Genomic DNA, 21,175 nt, shown 5'->3' with positions numbered 1-21,175 from the left:
CACTTGAAATTTCTCCTCACTGTGGTAAAAAACAAATTTCAATTTGACCATGAATGATTAGAAAATAGAATGACCATTTTTAAAATGAAGGTTCGACTAGTTTATGGCCAGCTTAGGTAAATTCACGTCATTGTGCTCTTCCATCCCTAGCAGGGTTTCTCTGTGCATGGTAATATCATTGCTCTTCTTTGGTAGGTTCATTCATCCCTGACTGTTTTTTGTTGCCTGGTATGTCCTCTCTTTGTCATCATCATCCCTGCCTTTCCTTTTGCACCATCTTCCTTAGCCTTTGCATACTATTTCAATTTTTTCTGGCAGTGCTGTGCACCAGCAATGATAATATGCAAAAGCTATAGCAACCAGTCTGTTTCACAGTTTAGGGTAACTTTGATTTATGCTACTGAAAAACCTTGTAGATGCTTAGTGTAAATTGAGCCAGTAAGTGAGTAAATGAAGAGAGATCAGCTTCAGAGAACCCAAAAGCAATATTGATGACTATTACTTTGTCCTCTGCCTGTCTTTTTATGCACAGCTCCCAGAGTCAAGTTCCTCTTTAATGCTATTGGATCCTGTGGTATGGCTACCAGATATTTAAAATTAAATCTAAGGAAACCCTAATAACCATGCCAACAAGGTGTCAACCTCATTTTCAGCCAAACCCACTAATTCATGACCCTATTTTTTAACGTTCCCTGTAACAAATGGTCGCGGACTTTCAGAATAAGAGGCAATCTTGGGTGTTACAAGAAGGGCAAAGATGCACCATGCTCGGCTCTCCTGGGACTCTTCCTTCTCATTGGTTGAGACAGCAGTGGGTGCCATTGGCTCCCGCTGCTGTCAATCACAGCCAATAAGCCAATGAGGAGAGAGAAAGAGTGGGGATGAGCCACGGTTCTGTGTGCACAGACACGCAGAGCAACGGCTAGGGAGTAAGCCTGCTTGGCTGCCCCCATAGCAAGCTGCTTGCTATGGGGGCATGTGGCAGGAGGGAGGGGCCAGGAGCACTGTCAGGGGACCGAGAAGAGGAGGATTAGGGCTGCTCTGTGCAAAGCCACTACACAGAGTGGGTAAGTATGATATGTTTGTTATTATATTTTTTAAATGCCTTTAATATCACTTTATGTAATGCCAGAGTTCAGGGGTCAGGATTAAGTAATGCACAGAGGTCAGGGGTCAAAAATAGGCAGCACACTTAGTGCAGGGGTCAAGAGTAAGTAATGCAGAGAGGTAAGGGGTCAGGATTAAGTAATGCACAAAGATCAGGGTTCAAGAGTAAGTAATACACAGAGTGCAGTGCTCAGGAATAAGTAACATATAGAGGTCTGGGATCAGAATTAGGTAGTTCACGGAGTTCAGGGGTCAGGATTAAGTTACGTCAAAGTTCAGTGATCAAGATTAAGTAATGCATAATGGAGGGGTCAGAATTAAATAACGCAGGGGTCAGAAGCAAGTAACAAACAGAATTCAGGTATCAGGATTAAGTAGTGCCCAGAGTTCAGGGGTCAGGAGTAGGTAATACACAGTGTTCAAGGGTCAGCATTAGGTAATACACAAAGCTCAGGGGTCAGGATTAAGTAATGCACAGAGTTCTGGGATCAGTATTAAGTATCACACAGAGTGCAGGGGTCAGGACTAAGTAACACCAGTGTTCAGGGATCAGGATTAAGTGAGGTAGAGAGAGCAGGCCCTGACCTCTGTTCATTATGTAATCCTGACCTTTAAACTCTGTGTGTTACCTAATCCTGACCCCCGAACTTCAAGGATCAGGATTAGGAAATGCAGAGTTCTGGGATCATGTAGTTACTGTTACATGTTACTTGTGGCTTGTTTTTGTCAACCCCAGCTCAAGGCCCAGCATCATTCTGGGAGCAAGGCACATTGTAATCTTCACAATGCACAGCTCCAATTTACACTGCATGAGTGGTCTGCGTGTGCGCTGCCACTCATGCTGCCATGCATGCGTAGACTGCTCTAGCCATGTTATGCAAGTGTCTGTCCAACATGGCATGGTTGGAGTGGTCTGCTCATGAGTTGCAGTATTAAGGGCTCTACCAGCACCATTTTGGAACTGACCGTGAGCAGTGTAATGAATTGGAGCCATGCACTGTGAAGCTTACAGTGTCAACTCCTGAGGACGAATCCAGGGACAACCATTTCCTTGGGGCAGACCCCTAGCAACATTTAACATATCACCCTGTGCTAGCATCACATCTTTTACACAGGACATTTTCCTGTTTTTCTGGTCCAAACCTGGCTTTGAATATTGTAATAAAGTTTTAATAAACATAGAGTATATGGCTATGCCTATTGGAAATAGGAAAAAATGTGTTCCCAGTGATTATACCTTGAAAAACCATTTGTTGCCTATAGGTAAGTGCTTATGGTACCTAATGTAAATCATGATATATACTGTATATTTATATATTTCTAAACAGCATTTAAATAACAGAGCTGAGTGTTATAATACCTTTGTTGCATTTTCTTTTGGCAGATAGCTACTCTGGTCAAGACCTGATTGTTACCACTGAAACTCCAGAAAGAGTTACATATTTTGATCTTGATGATGGTAATAATTATTCATTCCTTCACCTTTTAATTATTTTATTTGATGATAACGTGGGATTCATTCCTATAAAGATCTGTTATCACAGACTTCATTACTGGTGTATAAAGGCCACTATAGCAACTAATCAGATTTCAGCTGGTATGTTATTAGAAAAGTATGCAAAATGAAAGCAACATCTAGCTGTCCCTTACTGAATGAGAAAAACGCATCCCCATTTTCTGGTAGGTAATATGCAATACAGATCCTGAACTGCACTGTCCAGTTTAAAATAGATTAAGTGTTTATCTTTGGTAAATGTAGATTTTATATTCTAACAACCAGAATATATACAATATACAGTCTTCTTGTTCTTAATGTTATTTAAAGATCACATTTTGTACAAGCCAAGTTTCTACCAGTTAGTTTTAAAATGGTTGTAAAGGCTCAAGGTTTTTTACCTTTATGCATTCTATTCTCATGCAAGTGTAGCAGCCCCCTAAGCCTCCCCTAATACTTACCTGAGCCACATCTATACTCAGCAATGTGCATGAGAGCTTCAGCCCTCCAGGGACCCTGCTCATTGGCTCCCACTGCATTCAATCACAATCAATGAGGCAATGAAGAGAGAGAGGGGATGGAGCTGAGCCATGGCTCTGTGTGTGAATGGACATGCAGAACAGCGGCTCAGGAGTGAGCCTGCTTGGGTGCCCACAAAGCAAGCTGCTAGCTCTGGAGCACTTGGCAGAATGGAGGGGCCAGGAGTGCTGGCTGGGAACCCAAGAAGAGGAATATCGGGGCTGCTCTATGGGGCAAAACCATTACACAGAACAGGTAAGTACAACATGTTTGTTATTTTTTTTTTATTGCCTGTAATATCGCTTTAAGTTACAATGAGGTTATAGTGAAATAATGTAAAGCTGTGTATTTAAGTCCACATAAACCCCCTTTTTTATTAAAGTACAGTAAAAGATGAGAGAGAGAGAGAAACAGCTTAAGGAGTAAGACATGTATACAGAATAGTTCTCAAAGCATGAAGATAGCTCATAAGTTACTCTGTTCATGCAGATGGAGCAATTGCTTATGTTTGTCCTGCCCTTCACAGCCTCACTCTCTCCTTTCAACCTGACCTTTTTAAAGAAGAACTATGTCCATGATATGACTTTTCAAATATTTACATATTCTTAACAAGCAGCAAATACGCTTTCAAACCAAACCTTACTGACCTCTGTAACTGCATGCAATGTGGCTCAATTTCCTTTCCCTTCCTTCCATCCTTCCTTCCTTCCTTCCTTCCTTCCTTCCTTCCTTCCTTCCTTCCTTCCTTTCTTCCTTCCTTCCTTCCTTTCTTCCTTCCTTTCTTCCTTCCTTCCTTCCTTTCCTTCCTTCCTTTCATTCTTTCCTCCCTTCCTTCCTTTCTCCCTTCCCTCCTTCCTTCCCTTTCCTTCCTTTCCTCCTTACTTACTTACTACTTTGAACACCCAGTGGGAATTGTTTTTTTTTATTCTCAACAAAAGTGGAGTTAAGCTTTTAAACTGTGATATTGGCTTTTCACATGAAATACCACAGTAAACCTCCTCTCATCCACCATATGTGCTGCACTTCAAATAAGGGTACCCTTGTGTACATCCTCCACTGCAATCAAATGGCACACTCACCAAATCAATGAACTTTAAAATATAAAGGCCTTATATTGCACAGTTTAATCCAAATCACATGAAACTGTGCTGTAAAAACATCTTGCCAAATCTTTCTTTAAAAGTTCATTGTAAATAGGGAAGCATGCCAAAGGAAATACTTCAAGAGTGTATTACTTCTTTAATAAAATAAATATACCTAAAGGCAAAACGATTTTTTTTTTAGATTTTGATAGAGTGGTGAGGGATTAGAATCACTGTTGTTTTTTATTGCTGTCTCTCTTATAGTGAGATTCACTCTCTAATTCTCCTGATCACTAATAACACTCGGACTGAAAATGAGAGTACATCCAAAATAAGTTGCCACCAGAACAGGAATAGAGGAGAAAACTTTCACTGGGGTAATTTGTTCACATGACAAAATACTATGAATGGGTTTTCTTTATATTGGAAAGATATCTTCACACTTGCTGTTGAGTCTACGGAACTGGCAGTGAAGGGAAATCTCCCCAATTAGACACAGATGGTCTGTAGAACTGACAATAGTTTTATCGTCCCCAACTCGATCCAAAATGAAAAAAGAAAAAAATGTGATTTTATATATGGTTTAAATTAAAGTAACAAACTTTGAAACTAATTCTTCAATGCAACTTTTCAGATTATGAGTTAATTGAGACTACCCAGCGCCCGCTTCAAACAACGACAACTAAGCCTCCATTTTTTTATGAGGATTCAGAAATAAAGTCTTTTGACAACAACCTGATTTCTGAATTTGATGCTGCTGGAAAGAAGAGATTTACAGGTACAGTAACTATGTCTATGTTTGCTTTTTGCTGGACATTCATAAATAAATGTATTTTAGTCCAGAAATACGTTATCATATAACTTTTTTGTTTTAATAGCGCCTTATGTGTCTTATATAAGTAAGGATCCAAATACTCCTTGCTCCTTGACGGATGCTCTTGAACACTTCCAAGTGGAAAATCTTGCAGATCTTATTCCTAAAGAGATGGAAGACAGCGTCTTACCTCCCAAGAACATATCATACAATATTACTGTTGTGGCTGTTGAGGGTTGCCATTCCTTTGTCATTCTAGATTGGGCCAAACCTAAAAAGGGAGACTTCATCACAGGTAACACAATCTTACAAGCTTTTAATTTAAATCATTTCCATTTTAAGAACAGTTGGTTGAATGCAAATTGATTGAATCAATAGGGACATGCTTTAAATGTGAAAGTGTGGATGTAAAGATTCAGTTGAAGGGGTGCAGTGGCTCTGACTCTCAGTTGGGCATTTGAAGAGTTACATAGAGCAATGAGGGAATGAGAGCATCAAACAAGAATACAGATACATTTATTTGAATGCCAACGTGTTTTGGGAGCCAGGCCATGCTACCCTCTGTTGGGCTTAGGATGCTATGTAAAATTGAGAAACAGGGTTCAATTTGGTTAATGTTTCTGGGCCCCAAAAAATATTTTCAGCAGTTAGATATTTGGCTTATGTTTAACCTCCTTTTAATGAATATGGGTACCTAGGTGTTATAAACAATAATCCACACCTTTAGCCATGTAGCATGAATAATTGTTTCTTAACCAGTTTGCCATCTGGGTTCCCCCAGGATTCCACAAGCATTAAACCCAATTTGCCCTGAATTGGTGTCATTAGTGGCCATGTTCTGAGTGGTTGGCCACCAGCACCATAACAATCCATGGCAGTCTTGGGCCAAAATGTATAGTATCACTCATTGCTATGGTGATGTCTGTCAGGTCGCAAATGGCAATGCATTCCTCTGATCCAGGGCAGGACGGATGCTGGGTCACCCCCAGATGGAAGTTAGCCTCCTCCAGAGCTAGTCCACCTCCTGCCCTCTGCCATTCTGCTGGAGCCAAAAGGTAGGGCTTTAATGTGAAGAAGGGACAATGTGGTTGGGAGGCTTTGTGATGGGGGGGACTGAGTGATTGGGGGTTTTGTGATAGGTTGCTCTGTGATTGGAAGAGCTCTATGATGGGTAGACCCTGTTGTGATGGAGGGACTCATGCAAATGTATATGGGGCCTCTGATCTATTGGGTGAATTCTGAAATGAAGGCATGACTCTGACATTTAGGGGGGGACTCTGGGGATGGGGGTCTGATGTAATGGGGGTACCTCTGATGTGAAGGGGGCTTCTGATATGAAGTTAATTTCATCAAGGTGGTTGTGTTCCTGACCCAGGTTAATAAGTAACATTTAAAGCTGTAATAAACTAAAAAAAAAATGTATTACTGTATATTGCATTGTACCAATTCTTAGATGTGGTGGCTGTCACAAACGTGCGCCTCAGAGATGGATGCGGTTCGACCATTTTGTTAGGCATCTCCATTTTCTCCCCTCATCTTTCCACCCCTCCCTCTCACTGAGAGGAGACATCTGGCCAGTGTGTGTATATGTACTGTTTATGGGTCACTGGCCTGGCAAGGAATTTCTAGCTCGTGCCTGTCTGTGAAAGCTGTATCCTTTCTCACCTAGGAAGAGATAGGACCAGTTTTCCCAAGAGAGCTGGAGTCTCACTGGCCAAAGTACCTGTGTAATTTCACACCTCATAACAAGATAAGGAGCATTCCCAGGAGTTAAAGGGACTCTGAGCTAATAAACCTAGTTCAGCGTAGGTGACAGAATTAGATGAACACTTCTCAAATCAATTTCTCCCCTATGTCTCATATCTTGGAATATGAGAGACTTACATAAAAACCGGGCACCTCGTCAGATGGCCAATGAGCAGGCGAACAGTTTGACGGGTCACTTGCTTATCCCTCCCTAAACAGGGGATTGGTCTTTTCTGGTACGTTTCTGTGACAGACCCAACTGGGGAAGGGGCTTTTGGAGGGGGCCAGGGGCTAGCCTTCTAGCCACTGATTACGGCCCATGGAGGAGACTGGGGATTTTGTCTGCTTCTCCCAGTCAGAGCATGGAAAATAGCTCAGTCCAGCCTCTGATCACATGGAGAGAGCAGATAAGTCTGTGATGATGGATAACAACATAATGAACGCTGAGAGCGAGGCTTTGATTAATTCTCTGAGTAAAGACAATAAAGCTTCCCTTCGGAAGTGGATGGAAAGGTTTAATATTAATCTTATACAGGTTATTGGTCAGAGAAAATATGGGGCCCTCCTGCAGATTTGGTTGGAGCTCCTGCACTTGGGACAGAAATATTTATCAATGATCTCCCTCAAGAAATCTGTGAAGATAGATTTATTCCACTTTTTCAAACTGTTGGAACATTGTATGAGTTTTGCCTTGTGATGGATAGATTATACAAGTGAAAGCAAACATCTGAAAGACAGCATGTGTAATGTACTTTGTGTATTCAGGGTTAGAGGTGCTGGGCTGTCTGGAGTGGGCTCCCTGGGTTGACTGGGTGCTTGGCTGTTGATTAGCTTACTGTTAATTAGATCACTATTACATGTTAGTTGCTAGCTGTTGATTAGCCTACTGTTAATTAGATCACTGTTAGCTGTACTGTTTACTGTTTGCACTGTTCAGGATGATGTGATCAAGCTCTTACCTAATCAATGTGGGATGTTTATCACAATATGTAATATTTTTTATATTGTTCATGTTGGGACTGCTCTTATTTCTGAAGTGTATAAAAACCTGTATTTCAAAGAGTTCCAGTTCCAGTTGCACCTAAGCTAGTGTCGTCTAGATCTTGGGTGCAATGCCCAGCTATAATACCTTGGTCCTGTGTCCCAGCAGTGAGGAAGCAGTTCTATTACGGATGCACTTGAGTGGAATGCCAGGCGGTCTATCACAAGGTCCATCATATATTGCAGGGCTCTCCAATCCATATAAGCATAGGGACAGTTTTATGTCCTTTTGAATTTAGGGGGTCAGATGCTGGCCAATGGGAGGAAACAATGCCCCAGCCTTGGTTTTATTGGGAGGAATATTGTCCCAAGGGCTGGATAAAACCAAGTAAAGCCCTGTACACACGATAAAAAAAAAATTGTGCAAAAAATGCTGCTTCTAACGCGATTGTACGATAATCTGATCGTTAGTGCAAAGCAAGGGTCCTAAATTACTCAAAGGGACAAGCACAGAATTTTTTGTTATACTATACCAGATCATACAATTTTCATTTAACCAGTACTGTTCCAGCTGCACCTAAGCTAGTGTCGTCTAGGTCTTCGGTGCAATGCTCAACAATAATATCTTGGTCCTGTGTCCCTGCAGCAAAAAAGCAGTCCTATGACGGACGCACTCGAGTGGAGTGCCAGGCGGTCCGTCACAAGATCCATTGTATACTGCAGGGCTCTCCAGTCCTTATAAACAAAGGGACAGTTTTATGTCCTTTTGAATTTAAGGGGTCAGACATTGGCCAGTGGGAGGAAACAATGCCCCATCCTTGGTTTTATTGGGAGAAATATTACAAATACATTACATCACGTTCGAATTTTTATTCTGTCATACAATAATTTTCATAACTTTAGTAACCTCTTCACTTTCAATATGAGACTAGCATGCGTCCGATATTCTCAACACGTATACGGGGCTTAAGGGGCCACATCTGGCCTGAGGGAGTTTGGAGATCTCTGATATAGATAATAGACTCCATCAGCAATGGGAAACACAGTGGTTACATTTTTATACATTAGGGTCCAATATCTGTGTTGGATGAGCAAAAATATAATGTTTTATAGTTTTTATTGTTTTGGGAATAATAAATATTATTTTTACAGTAATAATATATGCTTTGAATAACAAGGGTAAAATAAGTGGTTCAGTTCATCAAGTACCACAAAAGGTCTGATCTTTGATGTGGGTTTGATGTGTTAAATTTTTGTGATGTTGGTCTCTCTAGGTAAACATGCTACACAATCCACACACATTATACATATATAAGTAGTGGGATTATTAATTTTGGCTTGCATAACAAACATTATAACATTGTTTCCCAAAAGGATACTTTTCCAGGTTTTTTTTTTTTTAATTTATGCATTTAAATGATGGTGGTAAAACAAGGCTGAATGGATTGTTGATAATATCAGTCATGTTTTTCCATTTGTGAATGGATTATTATCTCTTTTGGATGTGTAGTAGTTACATTGTCTAAACCCCAAATGTATTAATGTTATTTACTATCACTATGGAAATAAATCAAATCTGTAAAATGCACTTTGGGACAGGTGGATCGTTTTGAGTCACTGCCAAAATACTGAAGATTATTTCAAGACTTGGCTTGTAAAACCTGATGGCAGTTACAAGTAGATATAGATGAATGTCTACATGGTGGGTGTATAGGTAAATAAAAATAATACTGGAAAAAAATGCAATGGAGTTAAGTATAAAGTATTCTTTGCTGGCACATCACATTTTAAAGCTTATGTCAGGATAAAACAATGCAGTTTATATGTATTTCCCCATGGGTTCCCGTGTTGAATGTACAAAGCAATGCCTGCCAGAAAGCCAGTGAGTTCCTAGCTTCCTGAGCACTGTGACACACTGAAATCTCAAGCAGTATTACCATCCCATCCCAGATGACCCTTAGACTACAGAATACCTGCCTCTGTTTTCATAATAATGGGAAGGAATGTGTTTTGTAGTCCAGCAAAAGAGTCAGGGCTGACAACACTGCATGGGATTCCAGTTCTACAAAGGGGTTGTCATCTCAAACAAGAATTAGGTGTATAATGCATTTCTGGTAGATCAATAGATATTTTTCTCTACTTGCAGAGTTTTTAAATAGACACGACATGGGGAGATATAGATGTATTTCAAATATGTACTGGGTATGTACTGCATACTTTTGTTTGATTGTGTTTTTGCCCAGACATGCATTTTAAGAAAGACAACCTTAGAATTTTTTCAAAATACCACATCAACATCCTTAGATTTTAAGCTGGAGGGTATGAGCTGCTAAATGATATTTTAAAAGAGAAGTACAGGTTTTTAAAAAAAACAAACAGTTATACTTACCTAGGTAGATCGATCACTAATCTTCTCAGACTGAGTGATCAAAGACCTCTGATTGCTCAGTTCCCAGTCTTCAGTGACCAGAGCAGGGGCGGACTGACCATTTGGAAACTCGGGCACTGCCCGAGGGCCCGGGGTCAGTAGGGGGCCCCATGAAATGCCCCTGGTACCTTTTTCATAGGATTTTTTGAGTTTGGGCAAAGACACAGGGGCCCCATGATCCCCTATTGCCCGGGGGCCCCATGAGTTGTCAGTCCACCCCTGGACCAGAGTGTCACTGACTTTCAGTCACCGACTCTATGCTCTATCCATCCAGTGCTCACTAGAGTGCTGGACTGCGGAGGGGGCAGGAGCTGCTGGCTCAGGCTCTCAGTGGCTTGTTGAGATGCTGAGCCAGCTGCCAGTATAGGCATTGGGCCAGATTCCAACTATAAATTCAGGATCAATCCAGAGCCTGGACTGTCTGAATGACATCAGCTGACAATTTACTTTAGCCCGCTGTGAACTGAAAACGGGTTGCGGGAGTGTACAAACTGCACTCCTGTGATCCATTGAAGTAAGGCCAAAATAAAAAGCTTGGCCATACTTCTCCTTTTAATGTGAATGCAATTGATTTCACAAAGACTGACATCTTAAATAGTCACCTGATAACACAATTTTTGATTATGTTCTAAAATTATATCTTAAATTACTCTATCTCTTGTCATTTGTAGGCCAAAGCACAGTTTTGTAGAGCAAATTGATTTAAAGTGGAAGTTCCACTTTAAGGCTTCATCCCAAACTCCCTATTAAGGATTGACACCTTTGGGGAGCAGGGGGGAGGGGGTACCTGAATTTGACAGGTACCCGCTCCAACTTCCACTGTGATTGCCTAGGCCGGGTGTCGGCAACCCGCGGCTCCAGAGCCGCATGCGGCTCTTTTTCATCTTTGCTGCGGCTCCGGAGCACACTGCCCACCAGGTGGTCGGCAAGCCGCAGATCGCGAGCCACGTGCGGCTCTTCTGTGTGCCGGGCGCCCGCTCCCCTCCCTCCTCAAAAATCCGGCCCGCGGAGCGTGGAACATTGGCTGTCAGGATGTAGGTGGGGCAGCCAGGATGTAGGCGGGGCAGAGTGACGAACTCCTCTCTCAGTCCGCCCTGAAGACCAGAACGGCGCGGGAACACAGCGAGAGGAACGCGCGGAGCAAAGGTAAGTGAATTGAGACAATATGGGGGATGAATTACTATGTGGGGGATGAATTACTGTGTGGGGGATGAATTACTATGTGGGGGATGAATTACTATGTGGGGGATGAATTACTATGTGGGGGATGAATTACTATGGGGGATGAATTACTATGTGGGGGATGAATTACTATGGGGGATGAATTACTATGGGGGATGAATTACTATGGGGAATGAATTACTATGTGGGGGATGAATTACTATGGGGGAAGAATTACTATATGGGGGATGAATTACTATGGGGGAAGAATTACTATATGGGGGATGAATTACTATGGGGGAAGAATTACTATATGGGGGATGAATTACTATATGGGGGATGAATTACTATGGGGGATGAATTACTATGGGGGATGAATTACTATGTGGGGGATGAATTACTATGGGGGATGAATTACTATATGGGGGATGAATTACTATATGGGGGATGAATTACTATATGGGGGATGAATTACTATGGGGGATGAATTACTATATGGGGGATGAATTACTATGGGGGAAGAATTACTATATGGGGGATGAATTACTATGGGGGAAGAATTACTATATGGGGGATGAATTACTATGGGGGATGAATTACTATGTGGGGGATGAATTACTATATGGGGGATGAATTACTATATGGGGGATGAATTACTATGGGTGATGAATTACTATATGGGGGATGAATTACTATGGGGGATGAATTACTATATGGGGGATGTATTTTCAGTTTTAAAAATGTGGCTGTCAAAATAAATTTCAATCGTGGTTTTGGCGAGATTTGGCTCAGTTGAAAAAAAAGGTTGCCCACCACTGACCTAAGGCTATGATTACCCCCTTCATGACCAGAGTGCTTTTTGCAATATATGCAGTGTCGGATTTGTTATAAATGTTGCAATGGTTTTGCGGCTCCCAGTCTTTTTTTTCCCTTCGGAAACGGGTCCAAGTGGCTCTTTATGTCTTAAAGGTTGCAGACCCCTGGCCTAGGCGATCAGAAGCAGAAGTTATCCTCCCTCCTCCTCCCTCCCCATAGTCTTCTGGGACAAGTGACAAGTGCCAGAGGACTACGGGACCATTCACAAAGAGCAGCATTACTCGAGCATGCGCAGTAGGCACCCTGCTGGGAAGCCACAAGCTGTCACAGCTGGGTGCCCACACTCAAGATGCCAGCACTGGAGACACAGAACTGCAGCGGTGAACCTAGCGTTAGGAAACTGCAGGATCGAGGGACAGGTGAGTGTTGTTTTTTAAAAGTCAGCAGCTACAGTTTATTTTATTTTTAATTTTTTTTAAGTTGACTGGACCTCTGTATACATTTCCTACATATTTTAAAATAATGCCCCAAGTACTGAAAATCAGAAGCAGGAATTCACCAGTTTTGACACTTCCTGTGTACATAGAAGAAGCTTTCCTCTTTCAGTGACTTTATGCACAGCTAAAGTATGGTAGCCTTTGGAAAAATGCATAATTATGTCAGTATTTAAAAGATGCCAGCAAACACACACATAAAAAAGTAAAATGAAAATACTCAAAAATTGTAGAAAAATGAAAGTAAATATGTAAGATTGATATGTGTCACACACCTGAAGCAACTATATCACTAGTAAGGGAAAAAAATGTACAGTGCACATACCTTCAGCAGCCTTCAAGACCACTGATACTTTAATATATGATGGGATGTTTGATTGGCCCATGTGTGGGAAGTGGGAGGAAGCTTCCACATCTCCACACCACCAATAAGTGCTGGAGCTTTGCCCATCAGAGTGGCATGCAGGCCTTAATGACGACTGAAAGTATGCACAGGCACCTCAAGTTGCCTGCTTGTTAACCTGCCAACAATTCAATTTTTTTTTCCTATTGCAAAGTTGATTTACAGTATTTTAAAATAGTTTTCAAATTAAAAACAACATGTAAAGCTGCCCTGAAGAGCTATATTTGTATTATGGAGAAACCTGCAGCTACTTTAAATTTTTTTGCTTAAAGCTGCTGCTAATTATTCAAAATTGATGTGAACACAGTAACATTTAGTGTTACAGTGCAATACTAATTAATAAAATGGAACAATCAGCACCATGTTTTGTACAAATCAGCTCTTTTTTTATAAACTATTTTTTAATTCTATATTTTGTAAAAGTAAAAGCAAGTAATTCATATCAGTATTGCAGCGTCCATAAGTGATATTTCAGTGTTGCTGCCTCTGTATCAAGCCCTGCTGTCTTCTAAATAATTCTTCATATTCAACAATTATATAGAAAGGCACATGAACAAATGAAAGGACAGGACTCATTTATCACATTAAAGTATGGAAATTGATTTGATTTGCAATTGAAACTTCCAAAACTTCAAATCTTTAACCAATCGTATGAAGTACTAATTTTGTGACTTTTGGTTGAAGTGCTGAAACCTGTTTGTTTGTCATGGCTGGTGATGTTCAAGCCCCCCTTTGTTCTATGGGCCGCTGTTGGTGTGACAGTGCAAATAATGGGAAATCCAAAATGTTACAGTTGTAGCCAGATCAGGAATAGAGGGGAAATCAGCTAATGGAAATGCACATTCTGGTGACAAAACTTCCTGTTGCGTCTCCAGACAGAAAAAGAAGGGAAATCATCCCAAACAGAAAGAAACAGCTAAAACAGCTGACTATAGTTTTAACCATTCCCTATGTTACATAAAATTAAGCAAAACAGGTTTTGTTTTAGATATATAGGGGTTAATTCACTAAAGGCAAAAAATCTGTTCACTTCGCAAGCAAAGTTTTCCTTTGCAAGAGAATTTGCCCCAGAGCTTAGTGAATGTTGTGAAGTTTCACATTACAAAGAATACCCAATCATGTCCAAGGAAAAGAAAAAAAAGAAAACATTTTTGCTTGCATATGATTGAGAGATGGAAGTCAGCAGAGTGTTCATTCGTTAACCTCAGAGGCAAATTCCCTTGCAAAATGAACAGCCTATTTGCCATTAGTAAATCATCTCTACTTGCCATAGATGGGCCAGCTTTTTTTGTTCAATCAGTGGGTTGAATGAAAAAAACTGAAGCGATTCCCCCATCCACACACTCTATGCGGATAAGGGAATCTTACCCCCTGAGCTATTGTATTCTGACAGCAGGAAATCTAGTACAATGATCAATGCTGCAGGCTACAGCTTTCGGAAAATTTGGCAGAGCAGTTGTACAGAGGTTGATCAGTATATTGACTTCTGTACAACCTTCCTGCCCAAAACATGGATCGAAATTCTTGTGTTCCCTGCATCCAATTACTTAGCTATTGTAACACTAAGGCCCCATTAACGCCTGGGCATAGCAGCAACCACAATAAAAGCAACACTTTATCTCACAACAATTCACATTAGTGCATCTTCACTTGCATCGTATGATTTCCAAGTGTGACTTTGATGTGACTTTCTGTGCCACTTCGAAACTACTTTACATTCTCTGGACCAAAGTCGCATCCAAAGTTGCACCAAAGTAGTGCAGGCACCTTTTCAAAATCACTGCGACTTTAAGTCGCACATATTTGAACAGATGCCATTGAAAAGAATGGGCTGCGACTTGTCATGCTACTTTGCTGTCCAAAGTCACACAAGTGTGAATGGAGCCTTAAAGCAACATCCTAATGTAATGATACAGTAAATTACAATGTTGCATTTCCAGTGAAATGAAGTACTGCATTCACTTTGCTTTGCCAGAGTGCCAACTTCTTCTTTACTGCATAATGTGAGTGGAAGGTCCACGGTTAAGAATATTCAGCAAAGAAGAGGCACTACTTGCTTCCCAGGCAAGCTGTTTCTTGTGTACTTTATTGTAACACCAATTCTCAAACGCAAATACCTTGTGCAGTATATCTTGTTCCATGTGTTTCTTTAAATACTAAATCTTAGTGTAACCCCAAAGTAAATTATATAAAGAATAAAAATACACACCACAGCAGTAAATGCATCCCATACCTTAGGGTGGAATCTTGTAAATCGAATTCTCGAGTGTGAAATAATGTTTGTACTATGTCTTATACTACTTTTTCTTATAACAAATTTCTTTGAATACATAAAAACTTTCTAAGTGCAACCCCAAAGTAAATTATATCAAGAATAAAAAAACACAAATGTCAAACATCTGTTTTGATGGTATTGGGTCACAGTTGTAATAGAGTTTGTTTCCAGCTACTGCAGATGGGAGCTGGAGCAAGTCCAGATGTAAAGCACATGTCTATGATTGTGGCTAATACATTGGTTGGAGAGGAAATATAGTTAACATAGAAGCTGCTCCAAATGAATTTGCTAAAGAATATCTTGCAGTATGTACATGTGTAGCTACAAATGAATTTACAATTGAATCAATGCATTATATGTTGTGCAAGCAGTATAGTTTGCCTCATTTGGCTGATACTACATTTCAATACTTAGATCTATTACTTCAAACTTATGTAACTATGACGTGTTACATCAAAACAAGAATACCCTTAACGCATTTTTTTGTTTCAATACATTTGTATAGATTTTTCATAGACTTGCAAATAAGTCATAGGATAATGAAGAATACATCACAGAAATATTCGTACAAAAACAAGGAAAGTATCAGTCATATTGTTGTCTAGCAATAGCTTGTATAGAATGTATAGAAACTGCAGATATGCGGTGGCTCAAAAAACAAAGTTTCAATATAAATAATAGTCAAACATTGGGGAATATGGAATGGAGGGGAGGGAAGAGGATAGTTGGCACAGGAGGAAAGAAGAGGGGGAGGCATAAAGAAATACAGGAGAGCGTCCGTTTAGACCAGCCTAATTGGACAGGCTACAGTCCGTTCCAGCTGGAAGAAAATGCAAAAACCAAGAATACCAAACAGCTGAGTACTTTTGTATTGTATCAGTTACCCTGGCCTTCACTTTCTCATGTAACATAGTTTGTGTGATCCAATACTTACTTTTGGCTATGGAGAGAGTTGGGGTCTTCCATGCTCTGATAATTGTATGTTTAGCATCTGTGAGGACATGGATCAATAACTTAAACTGTACTTTGAAAAGATCTGGGGGGTCTAATACAAAGAAGATCATATTTTGCTCTGAGAGCGATTTCCTGTCTCATCAGTGTAGTAAAAATGGAAAAAACTACTCACTAAATTGCAACAGTGAGCAAGTCAAATGTATATGAAAAATAGGTTTCCAATTGTCCAATTAGGAAACTGTCAACAAATATTGCATTTTTAACAGGCATGAAATACTATTGGGTCAAAACCTTACAGTTGTTTTCTTTTGCAAGCACATTGTGAGAGCACAATTGTATTGTGTCCCACATATGGAACCAATCAGAACCAATCAGATACTTCTAGGTCTGTCCCAAGCTCTGTCACCCACTGATGTTTCTAAGTTGAGAGCTGGGACATGAGTGGGGTGAGTAGAATGGTATGGGTAAGTGATATAATTCCTGGGGAATGTGGGCCCTTACAACACCTTTGTTCAAATGGGGACAAAAGCAATGTACCATCTGGGAACTTGATATAATGCTCCAGAAAATGTTTAATTTGAAGGCCCACATCTGAAAGCAAGAGGGGGAATGGAAAGCTGGGATAAATGCTGGATTATAAAGGAATGACATGAGAGGTTTAATTGAAGTTTCTCAGCCCACAGAGTATCTATGCGCTTTCCAAACCTGCATAGAGTGTCTTAAAATGGGATTGAGAATTTGCGGCCTATCAGCCAGGTTTGATTTTGAATCAGGTCACATTCCATAACTTCTAGAGACAGCCAAATTGAGGACTTAAAAATAGTGTAAAACTTAGGAATCCATGCCAATTGGGCTGCTTGTATCTTGTTTGTGCTGAATACTTCACTGGACTGACTGGATCAGTCACTAGGGAAGGGGGGTGATTGTGTGGGTGAGTAAGGAGATGACCCTTCAGTAAGGTTGTGCAAAATGGTGGATACTGGCTGTGAACCCTCTTAGGGCTTGTGCTGTTGCCTTCCTGGTATGGCCTTAAGGTCGTTTCCACATGACTTGGACTATTAGGAAAGACTGCGCACCCGATGTTCAAAGGAATGCAAGATTGATGGTAAATTAAGAAGTGTTTATTGAGAATAGCAACAAGTATATCAAGACAAAGTGTTTTAAGAGAAAAGGGCTCTCCCTTCTTCAGGGCTATCGAACAAGTATGAGAAAAATACAGAAAACAGATGTATGAGAACAAGACCATAATATTGGATATGTAAAGACAAGAATACAAACCGGTAATCCCAAAATAAAATATGTTATACAGTTATAAAAAGTATATGTCAAGATCTAATGATCGTGATATAAAATAATCACAAATAAAATATATATATATATACAGTTGTGTTCAAAATATTAGCAGTGTGTTGAAAAAAGTGACTAAAGCTAAAAATCCTTCTAATAGCTTTTATTTCCATACACACAAATGCATTGGGAACACTACACATTCTATTCCACATCAAAACATGAAGAAAAATATATCAAATTTGTGTTGTTCCTCTAAAAAAAAATTGAAGAAAAGTGAATATTAGACTGTTAAAAAAAATTGCAGTGTTTGTATTCTTCTTTACAAACTCAAACATTCACTATATAAACTGAAAAATGTGTGAAGATTTTGCTTTCCTTTGAATCACTTAATTATTATTTAGTTGTATAAGCACTGTTTCTGAGAACTTCTGAACATCTGCGTTGCATGGAGTCAACCAACTTCTGGCACCTGCGAACAGGTATTCCAGCCCAGGATGATTGGACTACATTCCACAGTTCTTCTCTATTTCTTGGTTTTGCCTCAGAAACTGCATTTTTGATGTCACCCCACAAGTTCTCTATCGGATTAAGATCCGGGGATTGGGCTGGCCACTCCATAACGTCAATCTTGTTGGTCTGGAACCAAGATGTTGCACGTTTACTGGTGTGTTTGGGGTCGTTGTCTTGTTGGAACACTAATTTCAATGGCATTTCCTCTTCAGCATAAGGCAGCATGACCTCTTCAAGTATTCTGATGTATTCAAACTGATCCATGATCCCTGGTATGCGATAAATAGGCCCAACACCGTAGTATGAGAAACATCCCCATATCATGATGCTTGCGCAACACTGCTTCACTGTCTTCACAATGTACTGTGGCTTGAATTCAGTGTTTGGGGGTCGTCTGACAAACTGTCTCCGGCCACTAGACCCAAAAAGAACAATCTTACTTTCATCAGTCCACAAAATGTTGCGCCATTTCTCTTTAGGCCAGTCAATGTGCTCTTTGGAAAATTGTAACCTCTTCAGCACATGTTTTTTTTTCAACAGTGGGACTTTGCGGGGGCTTCTTGCAGATAGCTTGGCTTCACATAGGCGTCTTCTAATTGTAACAGTACTCACAGGTAACTTTAGACCTTCTTTTATCTTCCTGGAGCTGATTGTTGGCTGAGTTCTTGCCATTTTGGCTATTCTTCTATCCATTCGAATGGTAGTTTTTCGCTTTCTTCCACATCTTTTAGGTTTTGGTTGCCATTTTAAAGCATTTGCAATCATTTTAGCTGGGCAGCCTATCATTTTCTGCACTTCTTTATATGTTTTCCCCTCTCCAATCAACTTTTTAATCAAGGTACGCTGTTCTTCTGAACAATGTCTGGAGCGACCCATTTTCCTCAGAATTTCAGAGAGAAATGCACTGTAACCAGCACGTACAACATTTGCTGCCTTCTTTCCTTAAATAAGGGCAATAATTGCCACCTGTTTTTCAAAGAATGAATGACCTCACTAATAGAACTCCACACTGCTATTATTTTGAACATGCCCCTTTCAATTAGTGATTCAATTACACAGAATCAGCAGCATGCATGTCATGAGTGTTGGGTCTGTTGGATTTCTATTACTCTACTACACCTGCTAGTAAATTATTTGCCATGTAGAAATATCATTTCTACCAAAAACAGTGATTGATCAGGTTAGTGATGTTAGGGATCCCTTCAGATGAAGTCCGGATGTGACAAAACACGTTAGGGGACGTGACGTCAATACGCACGCACGCTAACCGGAAGTGTCGTCGCGGCCATTTTGTTGGTTGGCAAGACGTGGTTTTCTATGCCCATTGTTTGCAGGGCTGGTCCTGAGTTACCCAGAGAGCTGGAAGTTGTGAAAATTTATGTAAGTTTTGAATAAAATTATCCCTATACTTGGATATTTGTTATAAGAGTCTTCTTATCTTTATGAGGATTTTGGAGGATCAACTCCTAAAGTGAAGGAATTAGAAGATTACTGGTGCTAGAGATATTGGCTATGCATATGAATACTCCCAGAGGGTAATAGTATTTAGTAACACTTTTTTGGATGGGTCACAGAGTGTTTACTGTATTTATTAGTGTGGTCACAGAGTGTTCACTGTTTTATTGAAGTGCTCACTGTTTCATGTAAGCATTCATTATATACATTTATTAATTTTTTTTTTTTTTTTTTTTTGCGATGTGTTTTGTAGTATCACCATAACACTATTGGAGTGGTTTGGATTGTTGCACTGATTGAAGTTTGCACATTCATATATTTAAGAAAATAATGCACTATAGATTATCTCTTTTCTGTGAGGTTTCACGTGGACTATTTTAGGATCGAAATCCTTCCTACCGGATTGATTTTGGAATTTCAATTTTTGGACCTTAATTGGACACATTTGAGACTTTAGTTTTGGACTTTAATTGGACACATAATGGATTAGTGGTTTATGCATGGATTGATCTATTTATTGTCATTCATCTTATATTTATTTGATTTATATTTATTTGATTTATTATTTATTTATTTGTTATTCGTGGGAATTCACGGGTAGGATAGCAAAAAGGTTTTTATATAAATGATAATATACTAACAAAAAAAAGAGGTAAATCTTCACAGGGTCACTAGTATAATTCTGACCTGCAGTTTTTAGCTTAATCAGTTTATAGTCTGAATCAACTGAGTCTACGGGCTTAAAGAATATCTTGTTTGTTGCATTTTGCATAAAACCTGTGCTTAATTCTACACAGTTGTTTGTGGTCATCCTGTGTCAGAATTAGAGATGAGCGAATTATTCAAAAATTCGGTTCGGCTGATTCGCCGATTAAATTCGCTTCGTGCCGAATATATTCGCTGCGAATTTAACTTATAAAAAGGGTGTTTCTAGGCTTCAGAGAGCCTTTATATTAGTGCAGAACACTGTACCTTTAATTTAAATGCCCTTGGAGTCTGCTGGGGAAGAGAAATAATACTGTCAGTCAGTATGACATGCAGATGAGTGCCGTCGATCTTAGAATCACCGCACACTTCACTCATTTGGGCAGTCACGGGGCCAAAACCAGAGTGTGGAGCCACAGTGTGGCGGTGGAGGCAGCAGCAATGGGAGGCCATACAGCACCCTATGACAAAATGGAACCCACCAGCAGTGTGAGGAGACCTGAAAGTGGCACATGGCAGAGTGTGGCGATGGAGACAGCAACAATGGGAGGCCGTACAGGGACCCATGACACACTCTGGACCTGGCAGCAGCATGAGGAGGCGGTACAGGGGCCCATGACAGATTACGGGCCTGGCAGCAGCATGAGGAGTCGGTACGGGGGCCCATGGCAGATTACGGGCCTGGCAGCAGCATGAGGAGGCGGTACAGGGGCCCATGGCAGAGTGGCGGAGCGTAAGCAGCTAAAATTGAAGGCCATACAGAGGCCTATGTTAAAAAGTCCCCCCAGCAGCAGCGTGGGGAGACGACTATCAAGAGTCCAATGGCAGAGTGGCGGAGCAGAAGCAGCTTCAATTGAAGGCCACACACAGGCCTAGGTTAAAAAGCGGAAGCCGTCAGCAGCGTGAGCAGACGACAGAGACACATGGCGCAGGGTGGCGG

General features: G+C 40.5%; 1 protein-coding gene across 1 annotated transcript in view; it reads left to right on the top strand.

Annotated features, from left to right (window-relative positions):
- FNDC1 (fibronectin type III domain containing 1) overlaps nt 1–21,175 on the top strand; it is a 273,409-nt gene that overhangs the window by 195,947 nt on the left and 56,287 nt on the right. The window contains exons 12-14 of the mRNA XM_089669817.1: nt 2,492–2,566; nt 4,838–4,981; nt 5,082–5,312. Of these exons, the coding sequence (XP_089525943.1) occupies nt 2,492–2,566; nt 4,838–4,981; nt 5,082–5,312 (450 nt within the window). The remainder of the gene's footprint in view (nt 1–2,491; nt 2,567–4,837; nt 4,982–5,081; nt 5,313–21,175) is intronic.

The sequence above is a fragment of the Staurois parvus genome, unplaced genomic scaffold (assembly GCF_062004578.1).
Source record: "Staurois parvus isolate SC_StPar_1 unplaced genomic scaffold, SC_StPar_1.0 ptg000081l, whole genome shotgun sequence".
NCBI classification, from domain to species: Eukaryota; Metazoa; Chordata; class Amphibia; order Anura; family Ranidae; genus Staurois; species Staurois parvus.
The sequence above is the reverse complement of the archived record's forward strand: the minus strand, read 5'-3'. Positions and strand labels throughout refer to the sequence as shown.